The sequence below is a fragment of the Chionomys nivalis genome, chromosome 19 (assembly GCF_950005125.1).
Source record: "Chionomys nivalis chromosome 19, mChiNiv1.1, whole genome shotgun sequence".
NCBI lineage: Eukaryota > Metazoa > Chordata > Mammalia > Rodentia > Cricetidae > Chionomys > Chionomys nivalis.
In genome coordinates this window covers 3489042-3507914 of record NC_080104.1, presented here as the reverse complement: position 1 = coordinate 3507914, position 18873 = coordinate 3489042, and the positions used below count along the sequence as shown (strand labels likewise).

The 18873-nt window shown below is 41.1% G+C and overlaps 1 protein-coding gene and 1 pseudogene across 3 annotated transcripts in view; one reads left to right on the top strand and one right to left on the bottom strand.

The window, feature by feature from the left end:
* The window catches only part of LOC130862106 (zinc finger protein 431-like), a 32188-nt gene extending 16500 nt beyond the window's left edge, over positions 1-15688 (bottom strand). For all 3 annotated transcript variants that reach the window (XM_057751508.1, XM_057751510.1, XM_057751509.1), the window contains exon 1: positions 15550-15688. In XM_057751508.1, the coding sequence (XP_057607491.1) occupies positions 15550-15654 (105 nt within the window). In that variant the 5' untranslated portion in view covers positions 15655-15688. The remainder of the gene's footprint in view (positions 1-15549) is intronic.
* On the top strand, positions 7330-8203 carry LOC130862107 (60S ribosomal protein L6-like; annotated as a pseudogene).
* Positions 15689-18873: the final 3185 nt, after the last annotated feature.

Genomic DNA, 18873 nt, shown 5'->3' with positions numbered 1-18873 from the left:
CTCAACATCAAGGATAGACATTACCTCAGGTAAAATGTTGAAAAAGCTATTGCAAGAAAATGAAGCATGCTGATGTAACCATTTAAAAACTATCAAAATGTGCTACCACCCATTAAATTCCCCTAAATATCCTCAAGGCGGACTAAAATACAGAATTGTATTTTGCTCTTCATTCTGGGAGTCTGGGTTCACAATGATGGACTAGGTATATACTCTGCTGTAAATATCAGACACTGTATTATCACTATCTTTTACTTTTGTATTTTATTTATTTATTTATTTATTTATTTATTTATTTATTTGATTTTCGAGACAGGGTTTCTCCATAGCTTTTTGGTTCCTGTCCTGAAACTAGCTCTTGTAGACCAGGCTGGCCTCGAACTCCCAGAGATCAGCCTGCCTCTGCCTCCCGAGTGCTGGGATTAAAGGTGTGCGCCACCACCGCCCGGCACTATCTTTTATATTTTGCCTATATCTTATGATAAAACTTCCAGAGCAGCAATAAAATGTTGGTTAAAAATAAAAAACTGATATTAATATATGTATATGTATTGTAATTGCTCTAAGTATGTAATGACCAAACATTAACATGTACATTATCAGGAAGAGATCTTAGATTTTATGAGCAAAGTAAGAAGCAAATACTTCTCTAGTGTCAGACATTAGTTAGATACCTTTGCCACAGGACAAAGTTGGTAATTAAAGTAGCATACAAATTATAATATCATCCATTAGTATAGGAAGGTGATAAGAAAGTCCTTAAACTTTAAAAAATACACAATACATGTATTAGCAAATAATCACTCCAGTGTGAAGATTCCACGTGATGTCAGATTGAGAGTTCCTTCTTCTGTGAAACTCTCTAGAGCTGCAAATTACAAATACCTACTGTAGTCATGACAGGCACAATACGTACCACAAACTGAGACCACCCAGGCACCACTAAAGGAACTGACCAGCCCTGGGGAAAAACATACCTAACATTCCAACCACTGTAGATAGGATTCGTGGCGTCCCTTAGCCCAGCACACACCCATCCACTTTCACCAAGCTACAGATAGATGTCAGTCAGTCAGGGGTCCTGAACCTTGGAAATCCCTCACCCCAACTTCTGCTATGATAAAACCCCACCCCAACTGAATTTGAGGCTCTGATTGTGTCGATGTGCTGAACACATGGAAAGCCCAAGTTCAAACTTGCATAAAGCTTCTTTGCTTTTAGATATGGCATTTGGTCTCCCTGGTGGTCTTTTGGGGGTCCCTGCAATTTGGACCTTACACCTACATTAAAATAGTTTTATTTAAAATTCCATTTTCTAGGTTCCATCTCCTAAGTGTTATGATTCAGAGTAACTCAGATGTTGTTAATCTTGTGATGGTCAAATTGAACTAAACTAAGATTACCTCTGTTATAATCTGTTGGCCTGGCCTGTTACCTGGGTACCCTGTCCCTTTAAGAGACAAGTCCCACCCACTCCCAACATTCCCCGTTCCAGCCACAGAGGCAAGGGATCTCCCATCTCCTCTCTAGCCCACTCTCTCTGTCAGTCCCTCTTCAGAAGAGGTAACTACTATACTACCGCCCTACCCTGTTTCCCCTTTTCTCTCTCTCTCTTCCCCTCTTTCCTCCATAATTCCTCTACCCATTAAATATACCCAAGCTCTCTCTACCCAAGCTCTCTCTACATGGCATAGCTGTCTGTCTCTCACCCGCCACAGGACCTGTCAGGGTGATACCAGTATGAACGAAAACAACCCTTCTTAATGCTCTCTTTACGATCCCAAGTTCCCAAAACGAGTCAAATTCTAGGCTGGATATAAGTGCTGCGAGTATGACTGACTGATGACAGCCACTAACCACATGACTGATGACAGTCACTAACCAACCACATGACTGATGACAGTCACCAACCACATGACTGATGACAACCACTAACCACATGTCTCCACCACGCCTGATGTACTGATTTATTTTTAACTACTTTACTCTTCAATTCTGTACTTCCCCTCATCATAACCACACAGGTTATATGTCAGCTACCCCGAGACCTTTCGACAAGGCTGTGACCCACTTGTGGTTTTCCCCTTTATAAATCCTGTAATTTGCTGACCTGGCCTATCACCTTGGTGCCCAGTCCCTTTAAGAGACAAGCCCTGCCCATTCCCAACCTCCCCTTTCTGTCTCCCTGTCCCTCCCCACCCCCCATCTCCCCCACTTCTTCTGTAGAGGTAGCTTCTGTTTCTCTCTCTTTTCTTCCCCCTTCCCTTTTTCTTCCATAACCCGCTAAATAAACCCTATACTCCAGCTCTCTCTGCATAGCCTATCTGTCTCTCCCTGCTAAGGCCTCGGGCCACTGCCGCTGCCCCTCACGGGGTCAGTCATGGGTCACCAGCATTATTAATGATAACAAATCCTAGCCTCAATACTGCTCTCATTCTGTCCAGGGCTGAGTTGCTGCCCAAGTCCGGACTTGTTTCAATAAACCCCTTTAAGTCGCATGGATACTGGCTCTGCGGTAGTCTTGTTTAGTTGGGGGTCAACAGTTGACAGTGGCACAACAGCTGTAGTAAAGTCTTCTTGCGTTTCTGAGACGCAGCCAAATTTGTGTCCTGTTACTCCAGGCTCGTTGAATATTTGTTTTTAAATTCTCGTATCAATATCCCCAGTGTGTGAAGGGCACAAAGGCTGTGAAGAAACACCTTCAGTCTCTGTAGCCTGTTGTATAGCTCTCACTGGCTGAACCACTTTCTAACTCTAGCTCTTCAGACCTGACATTAACTTTTAACTATTAAGAGGAGGTACATGGCATGTAACCCAGCACACAGAAGCTGGGAGGAAAACTACCATGAATCAGTGACTACCTTGGGCTAGATATCAAAACAACATTAACAAAATTCCATTCAGAATAGTAAGAACAGGCCTAAGAATGTCAAGTCCCTGAAAAAACTCTAAAATCTCAGAGCGTCAGGAACTGAGCAACCCTTTAACTAGAACACTCTGGTTCCTGACCTGCTTTGACAGGGTAGAAGTGGAAAGTGGAGGGATGGTTCAGTCCCAAAGAAGATAGGTGAAGTTGGGGGAGGTATGTGTGTGGGGAAAGAGACAACAGACTTATCCTTTCTTTAAACTTTGAGACAAGGGGGATGTGAACAGGGGTGTGGCTCGAGATTAGAGGTTGAGGGACCTAGTACTGACCTTGACAATTGACACTGGTCTATAAAAAGTAAAAGGAGGAAGGGTTATAAATTCCTCTTGCTGGAGATAACATTGTCTCCTTTTAGAAAACAGAACTATCCTCAAGTCCCTGGGGGGACTGGAGACCCTTTATCCAAATGTCTGACCTTGGGAAAAGGACTTCTACTGGTGAGCAGAAACTTACTACAGTTTCTTAGTCTTTAACTATAAAAGCCTGTTCCCCTGATAATGATCCCAAAAGGGAAGGTCCTGATGTCTTTTCCCTTTATACCATACCATTCTGATTGCTCTGTATTTATTAACTGCACTCTTGACTTAAAAGGCCTCAGGCTGTGGATCTGAATTGTAGGCATTTCATCCTTGGGATGAGGTGTGTCTAGGAAATCTCCAACAATCCTGTTCTTGGTATAATTAGGAGGAAAAAACAGAATTCCTGGTTCCCTGGATTTTTATTTTCCCAAAGAATTATTTTGTTTAGAGAGGATGCCTTTATACCCATTTTTATCCTTTATCAAAGCCCACACAAAATTTTCCAAAAGAAAGGCATTAAAATTGATCACTAAAAATGAAAGTAAAAAGGTGCTGGAGAAGTGTGGTCTGCAATGTTAAAATGCGGGAACTTTGTCAAGCAGCAGCGGTCACCTTGCAGTCTGTGCTATCTCTCCCTTTATTTTTTTAAACTAGACATTTTGAAATCGTGTTGAAGAGAACTAATAGGGCTTGTCAGTCATCAGAGGATTACTAGGACACGAAGGATGAGAATGGGCACAATAGCTAGAATAATGCCCAAATCGGTAATAAATGACCAAAAGGTTTTTCCTGCCACAATAATTAGACCACTCTGGTTCCTATATGGAAAATAACTATGTGGCAAAAAGGAAAACACCACTCGAGGGTGTTGCAGAATCACTATAGGAGGTGGCATTGAGGATGAAAGGCCTCCTATTCTAGGTTCTAGGAAGGTTTCCACCTTAAGTATAATCTGAAGGCAGAAATAAAGTTGGCCAACATAAGAAATTGCGTCTGTCATGTACTACAAATAAACTTGTACACACCAATTCCTGAAGGACTGAAGTTCTATGAATAGTTTCATGGAATCCCTAAAAAGATACCACAGCCTTTTCTCCTGTGCTGTTTGTACCATTCTTAAGTTTCTTAAAATTGTTAAGATACTCTCAAGACTTTCTTTTCTTTATTTTTGAACACAATGAAAATAAAAACAGATCCAGAAACTATGAATCATTCCTCTAATTCCATAACTCAGGAGGCTGAGGCAGTGGGCGATCACATAGCAAGAATTTGTCTTAAAGAAGAAGTACACATTACATACACGTGTAAAATGAACTTCAGAGATGTACTCTGAACTCTAGAATAAAGAGGAATTTATGAGAATAATGTGGTTTTATGTGGGTTTGGGCCAGCCTGGTCTATAATATCAATATCCATTCCAGACAGTTCTAGAGTAAGAATCAAAATATGAATAACAAAAAGAAAAAGATTATTTTATGGTATATTTCATTCATTTTGTAAAGGACTATGAGAGAATGGAGTTCTGGTATCTGTTCCGATCCAGGAGAAGACATGCATTGTGTAAGTAAATTACAAATAGAGTTATAATTTACCAAATAACTAAGTGAGAAAAATAACTGTCAAACTGCCAGCAAATGAAACTAATCAATAAGGACATACATGAAATAGCCAACAAGTAGTTATGAGTTCACTTATGAAAATAAAAATTAAGAAAAATTGTAAGCAACTAAACCACCAGTAGACCCATATTCAATCTAAAATTGTAAGGAAAGTTTCCAAGCAAAGATCACAATGTAGCTTGACCTCCAAGAGGATCACACAGTTCTTGGCACGTGATGCATGTCCAACACTTGTTAAATAAGATTAAGCAACAGAATTTGGTGAGGAATAATTTCAACAGCAAAGAAAGTCACTGTTTCACTATAAATCAATGAAATCATTTATAGATGCTTTCTTTTTTTGGGGGGGTTTTTTGTTTTTGTTTTTCGAGACAGGGTTTCTCTGTGGTTTTGGAGCCTGTCCTGGAACTAGCTCTTGTAGACCAGGCTGGTCTCGAACTCACAGAGATCCGCCTGCCTCTGCCTCCCAAGTGCTGGGATTAAAGGCGTGCGCCACCACCGCCCGGCTATAGATGCTTTCTTGAGTGACCATTAAGGTAGAATAGGTGATGTGGACCTCATGGTGACCACTACTGTTTGACAAACTTTGTACACCACAATTCTCCAATACCCTATTGTTTTCCTTTTTAATCATCCACAGTATGTGTTTTGGGAGTTCCCTTATGCTTTTTCTTCTGGGAAATTTTGTGTGGGCTTTGAAGGATGAAAATGTATATAATAGCAGTCTCTTCAAACAAAATAATTTTTTGGGATAACTTCCCACCACTTTGCAATCATATAGAGTGATGACTGCACAGAGGAATCCCTATTGTATCTTCCTGATTACACCAAGAACAGAAAACTTAGAGATTTACTGACTGGACACACCTGACCCCAAGGATGATCCAGAGCCCAAGGCCATTAAAGCAAAAGTTTAGTTAATAAGTACGGAGAAATCAGAATGGTATAGTATAATGGAAAAAGGGTAAGAAATCAGACCCTTCCATTTGGGAGCATATGGGGGGAACAGGTCCATATAGTAAGACTAAGACACAAAGGAACACAATCAGGGGACAGCTCCGTGCTTACACTACATCATGCCCCTTGAGGAATAAAAATTGATCTTAAACTGTAGTAGAGAGTCTGATCTCCAAGGACATCCTTTTCCCAGGTCAGTCTGGCAAGAGGAACTTGTGGCCTTTTCACTGATGTAAGAGGGTTCTTAGTGGAGTTACTGAGTCTTTGAGAACAAAAGGCATTTAGGTACTTGCTCAGCGATAATATTGGCTCTACCTGAAGGCAAGAGTCCTTTTCGGGCTTAGCCACAGAAGGAAAGGTATCAATCACAGAGAAAATGGTACCTATCTGAATTCCCTCATAACCTGGATCCCTCATAACCTGGTAGCAAGGGGATCTGTGTCTTCCTGCACTGAGGAAATAGCTCCGTCACCTATAGTCCCCTCACCTAAAAGAGGCACCCATTGGACTTTGGGAACTGAAGGGTCACAGCAATAGAAGCACTACTATAAGACAAACAATTAAGGAGGGCAAAAGGAAAATCTGTATCTTCTTCGATTCATGATGTGTATGCAATGGTATAGCCATATGGTCATCAAATGGGAAAACCACTAACTGGCAGATAGATGACAAAAGACATTTGTTCAAGGGAGGCATGGAAGGAAATGACAAAACATAGCAAAGACATCAAAATTTATGTAACCGATGTAAACATGCACACAGGCAAGACAGACAATGACACCTAAAAATAATGAAATAGCAGACAAATTGACATCATGCTAAATTAAGACTGAAATATTAAAACTTTTAAGGGAACAAATTCAGAATAAATTATCAAGGAAGATATATTACACAGTTGGTAAACTTGAGAGTTTACCAATAACACTAAAAAAAGAAGGTAAATGGAGAACCAAATTAAATTATGACAACCTTATAAGAATAACTTAAAATGAACCCAGACTGAAAAATTAAAAAACCTGAGCATATTAGCATAATTAGTAAAAATAAAATCCTAAGATTACATACACACTGGGACACACACGATTTGATAAAAGGAACCTTAAGATATCGTGGGAGCCACTGAAGACTGCCGCCTTTGCCCAGCACTTCAAACTAGATCCAGACATCAAATACCAGGTACAATATGACATTCTGAACAATTTCATTATAAACTACAAATAGATTTCATTGGAGCTTTGAATACTCACAGGGCCTATCTGCCTGCATAGTCCTTGGATTAGCTATAGAAAGTCATAGACCAGTATTGGGAAGCCAGAAATAATCACTGCCCAGTGATTATTGAGTCACATCAAAAAACACAATTTACACATTCTAAAGTTCACAGGTGGTCCCAGACTATTGATATACTGTGTGTCTTCCATTTAGCATATAACCCAACTGCAGCTGTTAATACAGAAAGATGGAATGGACATCTTAAAACCAAGTTATTACAATTCAAAGATACCCCTTGACTTTCCCATCTTGCAAGATGGCGGTTGAAAAAGCCAAGAAACCTGATACAAAAGAGAAGAAACCTGCAGCCAAGAAGGCTGCACTGATGCCCCGGTGCAGCCAAAAAGGGTAACCCTAAGGCTAAAAAGCTCAAGAAGGGGAAGCCCCATTGCAGCCAAAATCCAGTCCTTGTTAGTGGAATTGGCAGGTACTCCCAATCTGCTATGTATTCCAGAAAGGCCATGTACAAAAGGAAATACTCAGCTGCAAAAACCAAGATTGAAAAGAAGAAGAAAAAGGAAAAGGTCCTTGCCACTGTCACAAAACCAGTTGGTGGTGACAAGAATGGTGGTACCCGGGTGGTTAAGCTTCGAAAAATGCCCAGGAATTATCCTACCGAAGATGTCCCTCGGAAGCTGCTGAGCCATGGCAAAAAGCCCTTCAGTCAGCACGTGAGATGCCTGCGTGCCAGCATCACTCCTGGGACTGTCCTCATCATCCTTACCGGGCGCCACAGGGGCAAGAGAGTGGTTTTCCTGAAGCAACTGGGCAGTGGTTTACTGCTTGTGACAGGACCTCTTGCCCTCAACAGAGTTCCTTTGAGAAGAATGCATCAGAAGTTTGTCATCGCCACCTCTACAAAAGTTGATATCAGCACAGTTAAAATCCCCAAACACCTGACTGATGCTTACTTCAAGAAAAAGCAGCTGCATAAGCCCAGGCATCAGGAGGGCAAGATCTTTGACACAGAGAAGGAGAAATATGAGATTACAGAGCAGCGCAAGGCTGATCAGAAAGCGGTGGACTCGCAGATTCTGCCAAAGATGAAAGCTGTTCCTTAGCTGCAGGGCTACCTGCGCTCTCAGTTCTCTCTGACGAACGAGATGTATCCTCACAAACTGGTTTTCTAAATTGCTGACGACCTAATTAAACAGCTTCATGTGTCAAAAAAAAAAACAAAACAAAACAAAGATACCCCTTAAAAAGGCTATTGCAATTGCATGCTGTGAGTTATATGGTAGACAAAGATTGAACAGAGCTTCTCCCTTAGAAGAAGCTATTAACTCAGGGACAGAACCAGATATTTCCTGAATATATAGAATAATTCCCTGTAAATGTGTTTCCAGGGACAGAAATATTTAAAGGAGACAGAAGTTGTGGCACTAGTTGTGGAGCTAGCTCTAGTAGACCAGACTGGCCTCAAACTCACAGAGATCCTCCTGCCTCTGCCTCCCGAGTGCTGGGATTAAAGGCGTGCGCCACCATTGTCCAGTTTGAAAGAAATATCTTTTAAATCATCCTTCCACCTTACAATGAAGAACCAGGAGAGAATGAGATTCGAGATGTCAGACATGGCTGCAAACATTCCTCTCAGTACTTTTGCCCTCATAAATACGGCAGACAAATCCTGTGTTTGTCTACCAGTACAATGAAACTACAGGGGTTTTAAATAATAATGTATACAATTATCCAGATTCAGACCAGAATGAGGAGCCAGGTTACTCGACTGAGGAGACATCAACAACAAACCCATGAGACACGGTTAGGAAAACACCATGGAAGCATTTTCTCTCTTGGAATACAATATCACTACCATATGGATGCAAATGTTCAAATTCACTTTTTGGACTATAAACACAACTGAATAGGCCAAACATGACCACAGTGTTTCTGGCCTACCTACCCTACTAAGGTAAGATGGACATGCGGAATAACCACCTGAGAGGAAAGGAGGAAAAGCTGGAAGTTACCACATTGCGGACACAACAATTAGAGATTTCCACCGATCTTGACCTACCCACTGCCATAACCCTTTGTATCCACCACCTGAGGAGAACCTATGTAGACACCCAGACACTTTGTACCTGCATGGTGTTTTCTGGAACTCAGATTATGCCTTAGCACACATAGTCAGCCATGTTTTGCACAGATATAGCCTATATACCACCACCAATTTTTAATGTAAAAGGTCTCAACCCCCATAAAAGACTCTTTGGGATGTGTACGAACTTATGCAAACAGGACTAATGTACTGACTAATGTCACCTCTTGCATACGGGACAAACTCTCTTCAAACTGCCATGTCATCCATCAATGGCTCCAGGTTCAACTGGACCAGCACTATACAAGGTTTAGTACACTGCCAAAAAACAAATTTAAGTGGTGGGAGAGACAATGGAGTAACCTAACTGATCCACTGGTATTTTTCATACACCATCCTCAGAAGATTTACAACTTGACAACTACATTTACTGATGTATTTTTAAGGAAAATTATGAAACCATAAGAACAATGGATTCCACTAATTATCAATGGTACACTGGAACCATTCAATGAGAAAGAATTTTGGTAGCTATAATATCATGCATACACTCCACAATAAGAAAACAATAGACTTCCCAATTCCTATGGATATACATGCCAGGAACATCACATATTGGCTCCTTCCAGAATATGGAACACTAGTTCCTAGTCTGTTAAAATTCCAGCCTGAATTTACACTGGTTCCCAAAGTGCTTTTTGGGCATATAAATTCCTTGTGATTATTTTAGCCTTGTTTAATAAACTTCCTTTTAGAAGGAACTATGACAATAAACTCCAGAGACTACTATCACCACAGAAGGAACAAACCAGGTGTATGATTCCATCAGACACATCTGTGTAAGCCATGATTAAAGAAACTTCTTCAGGAAATGTTTCATCCCCATAATGACACCTCAGGCTACATTTATTGTATACCATATTCTTAGTTCTGCCCCATAATGCCATTGCCATTTTTCCCAAAAGAGGGGGATCTATATACATTGGTCATAGACCAGAGGTGGACGCCTCTGGAGACTCAATAAACTTCCAATTGCTTTACATTCATGGTTTGTTTTTTTCTTATTAACATACAAAATAACCCCTGAGAAACAACATTGGAATCTAATTATGAAGCTTACTGGACTCCTAGTTGCTCTTTTCATTAATAAAAGAAACACTACCTGGCCCACAGTCATGACCCCCATGCTCTTACTTGACACTGATCAAGTTAGGATGAAGCTATACTATGGTTGCCTTAGCTCAGAGTCCTAGAGCTCCAACCCTGCTATACTCTCTTTTACAACATTTTCCTATGAAAATGATTACATTTAATTTCTAAATGTGTTTTCAACTTGGTGCATACCAAACCTGGACAAATATAAATTTGGGAAAATACATATATGCTAGAGGAATCACAACAATATCCTGTGACCTACATAGTTTTGACCATTTTGCTTAATAGCTGTATGTTTTAGACCCTGAAATTCATTTTCTTGCATTTATTAGTAGTTGGAATATGAAGTGTATGCTTTTTCCTTTTCCTGCTGTGGCCCGAATTTGCAAACTGCTGTGAAAGAGCTGATGATTCTTATGTGTGGTCCCCATCAGCACTATGTATGCCTCAAGGACCAGGGAGAAGAATGAGCATAGTTTTTTTTTTTTTAAGCCTTTTAGATATATAAAAGTAGTTTAATCAGGAACCCTACAACACCCAAGGCTGTACCTAACAACCAGAATCAAGTGGTATCACTCACTCCAAATAACTAGATATAGCCCAAGATCCCTATGATGTCCAAAGTAAGCAGATATCAAGAGCAATGCTCTGCTCTGCACATCTGGAGAGACATCATCTAGATTGGCCCAGTGACTAAAGCATCTCCCCCCAGTATCATGTGCCTGAATCAGAGACTTTTGTTAGAGTCTGAACTTTAGCTAGGCTTAGGAACACACCAGTTTAGAGTGTGAACTCTTGTGATGGCTGGCAACATAATAAGACACAACTTTTGTTATACTAACTATGTTCATAAAAGTTAGAATCACTTTCCTGATTGATGATTAGATATTTAGATGTAAGTCTGCATCAGAGTGAAGATAGGAAAACTTTGCTAAACCAGAGGCAAGATAACATATTTTTAAAGAAACATACATTTAAAACCAGAAACACCAGATCCCCTGGACTTTGAGTAGTATGCTGTTATGAGCCTCATGACTTGGGTGTTAAGATAGGAACTCAGGTCATCCCGAAGAAGAACATGTGCTGAACCACTACCAAGCTTCATACAGATTAACAACAAAAGTGAAATAAATATAGTAAATAAATCATCCTTGGAAACACAATGCATCAATGTTAAGATGTTATATATGGTCAATTTGCACCACAAACTGAATACAATCCAAAGACAATGACCTAAAAGTTATAACAGAAAAGGTAATTTCAGAGTCACATGCAAAGCTGAAAAACTTCCAGAATGCTATATGGGATTATCAAAAAAAATAGTACACATACTGACATAATGTGACTTCTATATTTACCACAATAATCAAGAATGCATACAATATTTGTGAAAGAAAATAGATAGAAAAAGTTGAAAACAAAATCAGGTAAATATAGTCAACTTTTAATCTAAATACCAAAGGAGACTCAGCCAGAAAAACTGTGATTTTAACCAATGCTACCTAGCTAACCATGATTTCATGTGTACAGAAATTTAATAAATACAAACTTTACAACTCCCACAAAATTAACTCAAAATGTTATGCTTCTGACTCTCTAGCTACTGATAGTTCTTCCAGAAAGGCTCCATGCTCTAGAATTCACTTTGCAAACAAAGGTGATCTCCTCTAGAACTTACTATGGCTCTATAGTCCCTCATGTTCCTTTGTGGTTTCAGGCAAACTGAGCCCTAGTGAAGTTCAATCAAAATGCAATGTAGAAGAATAATTTAATGTCTGCTGTATGGATTATGGCACAAGATGTGGCATCTGCCCAACACCATGCAAACCTGAGATACCTCTGCTGCCCAGAAATTCCTGTTATCCCCTTGAACTGGACTTCACTAATCCACACCATGGTGGCTGACAGTAGCAGACAGTTAACAGCATTCTAAACATGTATTGCTGAAGAATGATGCCCATTATCTCCTTTCTACCATTTTCTAAACTCTCTGTAACATTTATAAGACAAACCTGCACATGGAATGCAACATTCAGAATTTCTAGAAACCCGGCCTTCAGCTTTCCAATCTGTCTTTTCACTATACACCAAAAGTAATGCCTGTGTGTGTACACTTATTTGACAGTGATATTACAAGCATCCTAGCCTCCCATACCAGGGTGGTGGAGCCTTTCCCTCCCTAGGGAATCCACACTCAGTGAGTCACAGAGGCCAAGGGACACTGCCCAGGTCAACACAGAGACCAACAGAACCAGTATGGTTCATGGTCCATCCCAGTTCCAGCAGCTCTGATAGTTCATTCAACCTGTTCACCCTGGACTGGGGACAGTGGCCTGTACACTCACCACGGCATAGCTTGTGGTCTTTACAGCTTCCTATAGCAGAACCAGAGGAGAATTCTAGAAAGAACCTATAAGCTACTTCTCATAGGTACTCCTTACTGCTAAACCTTCTCAGGGTCCCTCATAAGCTAGAACTACCTAGTTGGGCCCCCCCAAATTAGCAGTTACCCTGTTGGGTAAGCTGATATTAAATGACTCAAACAGCCGAGGCATTCCCAGTTCTGTCCTTCCACCCTAGGGTCAGACAGGGCCCTAGTCTGGGAAATTGTAGTTTAGTAGACTCTTCCATTTTCCCAGAGCACGTTCTGTTGCTCTTACAAGGCACAGGGTCCATTGTGCACACTCCATTACACAATCAATGTCTAGTGTAGTCAAACACAGGTCACATTCAAACAGTTACTGTAGTGAAAGCAAAAGGAGGTCAAGGATTAGAAAACAATGAAGGGCCTAAGGGAGGACTTAGACACAGGAAAGAGACAGTGAAAATGATGTAATCAGAATTCCCAAATGTTATATTAAAAAGTTGAAACATGTGCTCCAAAGACAGTAAATAGGCATTAGAGCACACCAAGTACTACTCTTGTCTTTTCTCCCAGGCTGCACATCTTAAACTTGGAAAACACATTCATGTTGGGCAGAGCCACACAATTTTATTCAGTTCTTCTATTTTGGAAGAACTAGTGTAACTACAGTAATTTGGTTTCATTAAAGTTCAGTTCTTTATCTGGATTCTTAACTGCCTGGTCTGTGAACCCAAGATATGGCCAGTCAGGACAGTTTTTGATCACCTAATACTTATCACCTTACTACTCATCGCTAATGTCAATTACTGTCAAAGCAGGAAAGTTTTCACCTTCTTGCCAATCCCTTTCTGTGCTGTGACAATACCTGCTTTACAGTTGGTCAGTTAACTCAATTCTTACACAGGTCCTGCTTCATTTGTAAATTCACAATAAAAATCTAAAGAAGTTGGAGTACACTAATTCACTGGTCTAATTTTCCTTTTCACTGACTAGTCAAGACCCAGCCTGAAATGAGCTGCAGGACTGTCTTCCCAGCCCTGGGCAGCAGAGGCAGGATTAGGTGTTCAAAGCAATTCTCAGTTACATAGGGAGAGGCAAGCCTGAACTACAGGTGACATTCCTCTAAACTCGTAATTGTCAACCTTCCTAAGGCTGTGACTCTGTAAAATAGTTCCTGTTGTGGTGGTGAGCCACCAACTGTAAAATTATTTTCATGGCTACTTCATAACTAATTTTGCTGCTGTTATGAACTGTAATATAAATATCTGTCTTTTCTGATGGTCTGAGGCCACTTTTGTGATAGGGTCATTTGATCCCCCACTCTAAACTGATTAAATAAATAAAGAGCACTTAAGAAAAGATGGAATGAAATTCTCAATGACTGGGAAACATTGGAAAATAGAAACAAATAGAGATTAGAGCAGTAATGTATTTAAAGAAAATGAAACTTAAAAAATAATACCAATAATTGACTTTTTTAAATGATTAAAAATAATTGGAAGAGCACACAGCTATACTGACTCTGAAACAAAGTAAGTGCTTCCCTGGTACAGAGAATACCATTAATAAGACATTGTCCCCTGTAAAGTCTTAGTTGCTGAGTGTGCTTTAAGCTGACAAAGATTTACAGCCAATGGTCTGTGCTTTAAACCTCTGAGCTGACTTAACTGAGTCAATCAGGATTGCATATATATGCATGGAAGAGTTCCCCAGCTGGAAACTGAATACTTAGTAGCTCAAGCTAAACTACAAACTCATTAATTCTGTCTGTCTTCATTTACATGGAAGGAATTCATACACGCTGGTTAATTACAGAGTAAGTCACTCACCACGTCCCATCAAGTCCTTTATGATGGGAACATGTGCAGTGCACTTCAGTCATTGATCTAGCTATTGCCTAATCTTATTTCCCCCTACACAGTTTGTGTAACACAAACTGGTAATTTTAGAACTGTGGTGCTGCAGAGCTGTAATCCAAGAATTTAGGGTGGTTAGTCAGGAGGATAGCAATGGACTACAGGCAGGGTTCAAGTCCACCTCAGTCTACATAGGCTATCTTGGCTCAAAACCACATTTCTGAAACTGGAGATGCAGCTGTTCTAGAATTAATATACCTTTATGGCACATCAGGACCTAATGATGTTTGTGACTCTGTAAGGGCCCCTTGAGCAGCACCTTAGAGGCCATTCTTTGATGGGAGGTGGGCTTTTGGCTGGCTGTAAATTAGGGTTGTCTCCTTTGTTATGGGAATATAGTTTAATGGCCAGTTAATCCTGGTAAACAGACACTTGCATTTTATCAGACTAATCTCTAGCAGGCACGTGGTTAGCAAACTACTCATCTTTGGAGCCTTTGGTGGGCAACCATGCCCTACCTAAATTCTACTTTGTGTGACTTAAAGTATCCTATTGGTATATCCTTATACCATCAATTCTATTATCACCAGTTCTACGCTTCTACATCACGGTTTAGCATCGGAGAGCTATCCTCAACAGGAGATACCGTTTTACAAGCTCTACAGAATCAACTCCAGCCAGATCCTAAACGTAAATGCTAAAAGTGGGAACATCTGGAAGATACTAGGGCGACTAGGGCTCTCCGAATTTGGCAAATCTGCCCTCGATAGTGACAACTCAAGGACCACAGGTGCCGGCATTTCACAGTGACGTCCAAAACAAGGATATGTCTAAGTGCAACCACACTCCCAGTGATCTGTCAGACGCAGCCCACGGAGTGAAGTTATTCAGAGGCTGCCGCCCTAGCCCAGGGAGTTGCAAGGATTACCAGGCAGGGACAGAAAGGACGTGCAGTAACACGCGAAACTCCGTGTCTGCCCGCCGATTAAACTCAGGCTGGGGAGGCCCCACCACACCGTTTCCCCAGGCTCAGTCTGGGCACCGCAGCCCCTCGCTCACCATGGCCGGCCACTCCTTCCCGTCTGGGTTCCGCAGTCTCTTGTTTACCATGGCGCGGCTGCCAGGTGACTCCACGGTCTCTCCACAGCAGAACGAGGACGACATCCGACTTCCTCAGCAGAGGCACGGAGCAGAAGCCTGGCCCCGGAAGAACCCTATCTGACAGGCGGGTCCACTCGAGGTTCTGATTGGCTAGTGAGATCTGAGTGACAGGACCGTGGTTCACAGCACTGGCTTCCTACCAAAACACAGATCTGTCCCAGATTGGCTGGAAATCTGTGCCAAATGATTTAGCAAGGCCTTTGTTCATGTAAACCGCTGGACTGATTCAATTGTAAAAGGAAGTGTACAATTTCAGAAGAAGGCTAATCAGACATTGTTGTACAAGAGGAACACAGGGTAGTTCAAGAACATTATAAACAAAGTTAACAGTGGTGTGAAAGACGTGTGTGGAAAGAGTTGGGTTCTAAGGATCTGAAGAAACCCCTTCCCAATGGCCCTGTCCCCAGACCTTTACCTGTTGTCCCAAGCATAGTTATGGTTTTTAGGAAGGAGCTACCTCTATTTTCGCTCTATACATCAGGGCCTTAGAGAAACCTCCAAAGACCTACGCAGGTTGCCAAACTCGGAGAGGTCTAGTTTCTCAAGTATCTTTTAAAAGTTGTGCACTTCCCATTTGACAATTAAGTGTAAGATCCATTTGGAGTCATCTTTGTGGAGGTTACAAATGGCTTCTCACGTACTGGGTAACACTCCATTACTAAGCTGTGCTGTAGAAGAACAAAATTGGTGGTATAAAGGATTTACCAATGCCTAGGAGACAGAAAGTCACACAAAGCAGAATTTAGCTACAGGAGGGCTGACTGTAAAATACCCCAAAGATGAGTAGTATGCTAACCAGGCTGTTAGAAATTATGGTGTTTGCTGTTTCTTTGTATTGACTACATACACCTATTAAAAACCAAAAGCATAGTTACAGTAGCAATGTTTGATGACTGTCGATATTCCCCTCCTTCTGAGTATACAGCCTCCTTCCCTGACAACTATATGCAATTCAGCCCTAAAGACATGTGAACTAGTGGTTTTTGGGAGAAGCTAGAGTGTATAGCCTGGAAAAGACTTGTGAGGAGGTGGATTCTGCATATGGACCTATGAGAAAGCTGTTTTTTAAAATATGAATTTACCTGGAGTGCTATCAGGCTTATCTTCTATGCACACTGAGAAATGTAATGCAATAAAGAGTACATGGGCTTTGGAAAAGAAGAAAGAAGGTGAACTCCACATATGCAATAATGTGCGAACCACTGCAGTTCTGTGAAGACATTCCTGTGTGGCTGCTTTTGAGTATCTGTCTTAGAGTTTCTATTATTATGAAAAGAAACTATGACTATGGCAACTCTTACAAAGGAGAACATTTCACTGGGTCTCGCATGCAGTTTAAGAGGGGTTGTTCCATTGTAGTTATAGTGGGAAGCATGGTGATTTGCAGGCAGACATCATGGTGCTAGAGAAAAAGTTGAGAGGTCTACATTCAGATCAGAAGGCAGAAGAAAATGACTGAGACACTCTTCCTCCAATAAGGCCACAGCTACTCCAACAAAGCCACTCCTCCTAATAGTTCTACTCCCTATGGGACTATGGGGCTCCTGTGAATGGAGACTGCCTTTGCTTTCCCAGTCACCCAGACCTGAATAATCACAAAAACTATATTAATTACAACACTGTTTGGCCAATGGCTCAGGTGTATACTCTAGCTAGTTCTTATATCTTATATTAACCCATTTTTATTATTTTGTATTTTATGATGAGGCTCGTGGTTTGTGTCCTCACATCTTGATTCTTGAGGTGCTACATGGCTTCTGCTGGACTCTGCCTTCTTTCTCCCTGCATTCAGTTTAATTTTCCCACCTAACCATATTCTGCCATGCCACAGACCAAATAAATAGCTTATTTATTAACCAATGGCAGTAAAACATATCCATAGGATACAGACAGAAATTCCACATCAGGCTACCTCTATTCAAACCATCACAGTATCTAAACTTCTATATCTCCTTAACCATGTTCAGTAAATGAACTCAATAAACTTATTGGTTCTCCAGGGTGAACTTTTTGTTTCCAATGTCATTGGAACTTCTGTGGGTGGGAAAGACATTGCTTTGTTCCCCTGTGAAGGCGTAAGTCACAAACAATCCCACACCAGTTTGGAATTATGATTAATAGAATGGTTATTTATTTAAAGGAAAAAAAAAAAACTTACAGATCACTGTCCCAGACAACAGCCCTCTGCGTGATCAGAAAAGGAGTCTAGTAGCCGGAAGCGGAGCCAGAAGCAAGAGAGCACAAGGAGAGCTGCCGCTGCTGAAAAGGGAAATAATGTTACCTGAGTAATTAGGAAGTGCAATCGAACAACTTCCAAAACATGCAACAAATCACAGAGACAACTAGCTACCTGGGCAATCACCCAAAGTCACATTTGCAGCCTTGAAGCAACCAACTTTGGCTAAGGCCTTAACGTAACTGACATACTATTTTCAAAGGCAAAAAACTTTTCAAAACTTCTTACCCTGTCTTGGCAGGATATGACAGTCCTGTTTTATCCATTTACAGATACTCTGTATCTCTGTCAGTGGTTGAAGCATGGGCATTTCTTTGCCCAATGGCCAGTTCTGCCAAAAAGAAAGAGTTTAGGTGGAGTGTCTTTGGTGCTCAACATTCTCTCGGGAATAGATTGGTGTTGCCAGGAGCAATTGTGTCTCACTACCATGAAACTCTGAGTTAGATTAAAGGCCATTTTCTACAGCTCTTTGAAGAGATTGAAGATTTGTTGAAGGAGCTGCAGGCTGCTTCCTGCCACCCTGCTCCCGGCCACTGGCTAGCTTTACCCAAAATAATTACACGGAAACAGTATTCTTTTAAACACTGCCTGGCCCATTATATCTAGCCTCTTCTTGGCTAACTCTCTTGACTAACCCATCTTTAGTAATCTGTGTAGCACCAGTCTTACCGGGAAGAATTCAGCATGTCTGACCTGGTGGCTTGCTCCATCGCATCTGCTCTCGAGAGCAGCGGCATCGCGTCTGCCCCAGAGAGGAGAGGAAATGGCGTCTGTCTGAGGCATCTTACCTCACTTCCTCTTCCTCCTAGCATTCTGTTCTGTTTACTCCACCCACCTATGCTCTAACCTATCAGGGCCAAGCATTTTCTTTATTAATTAGCCAATGACCTTCCTCCATCAAAGATTATCCATCTATACTGAATATAATCTCTATGTATCTAAAGAACCTGATTAGTCTAATTATAAATGACAAACATAGATGACTA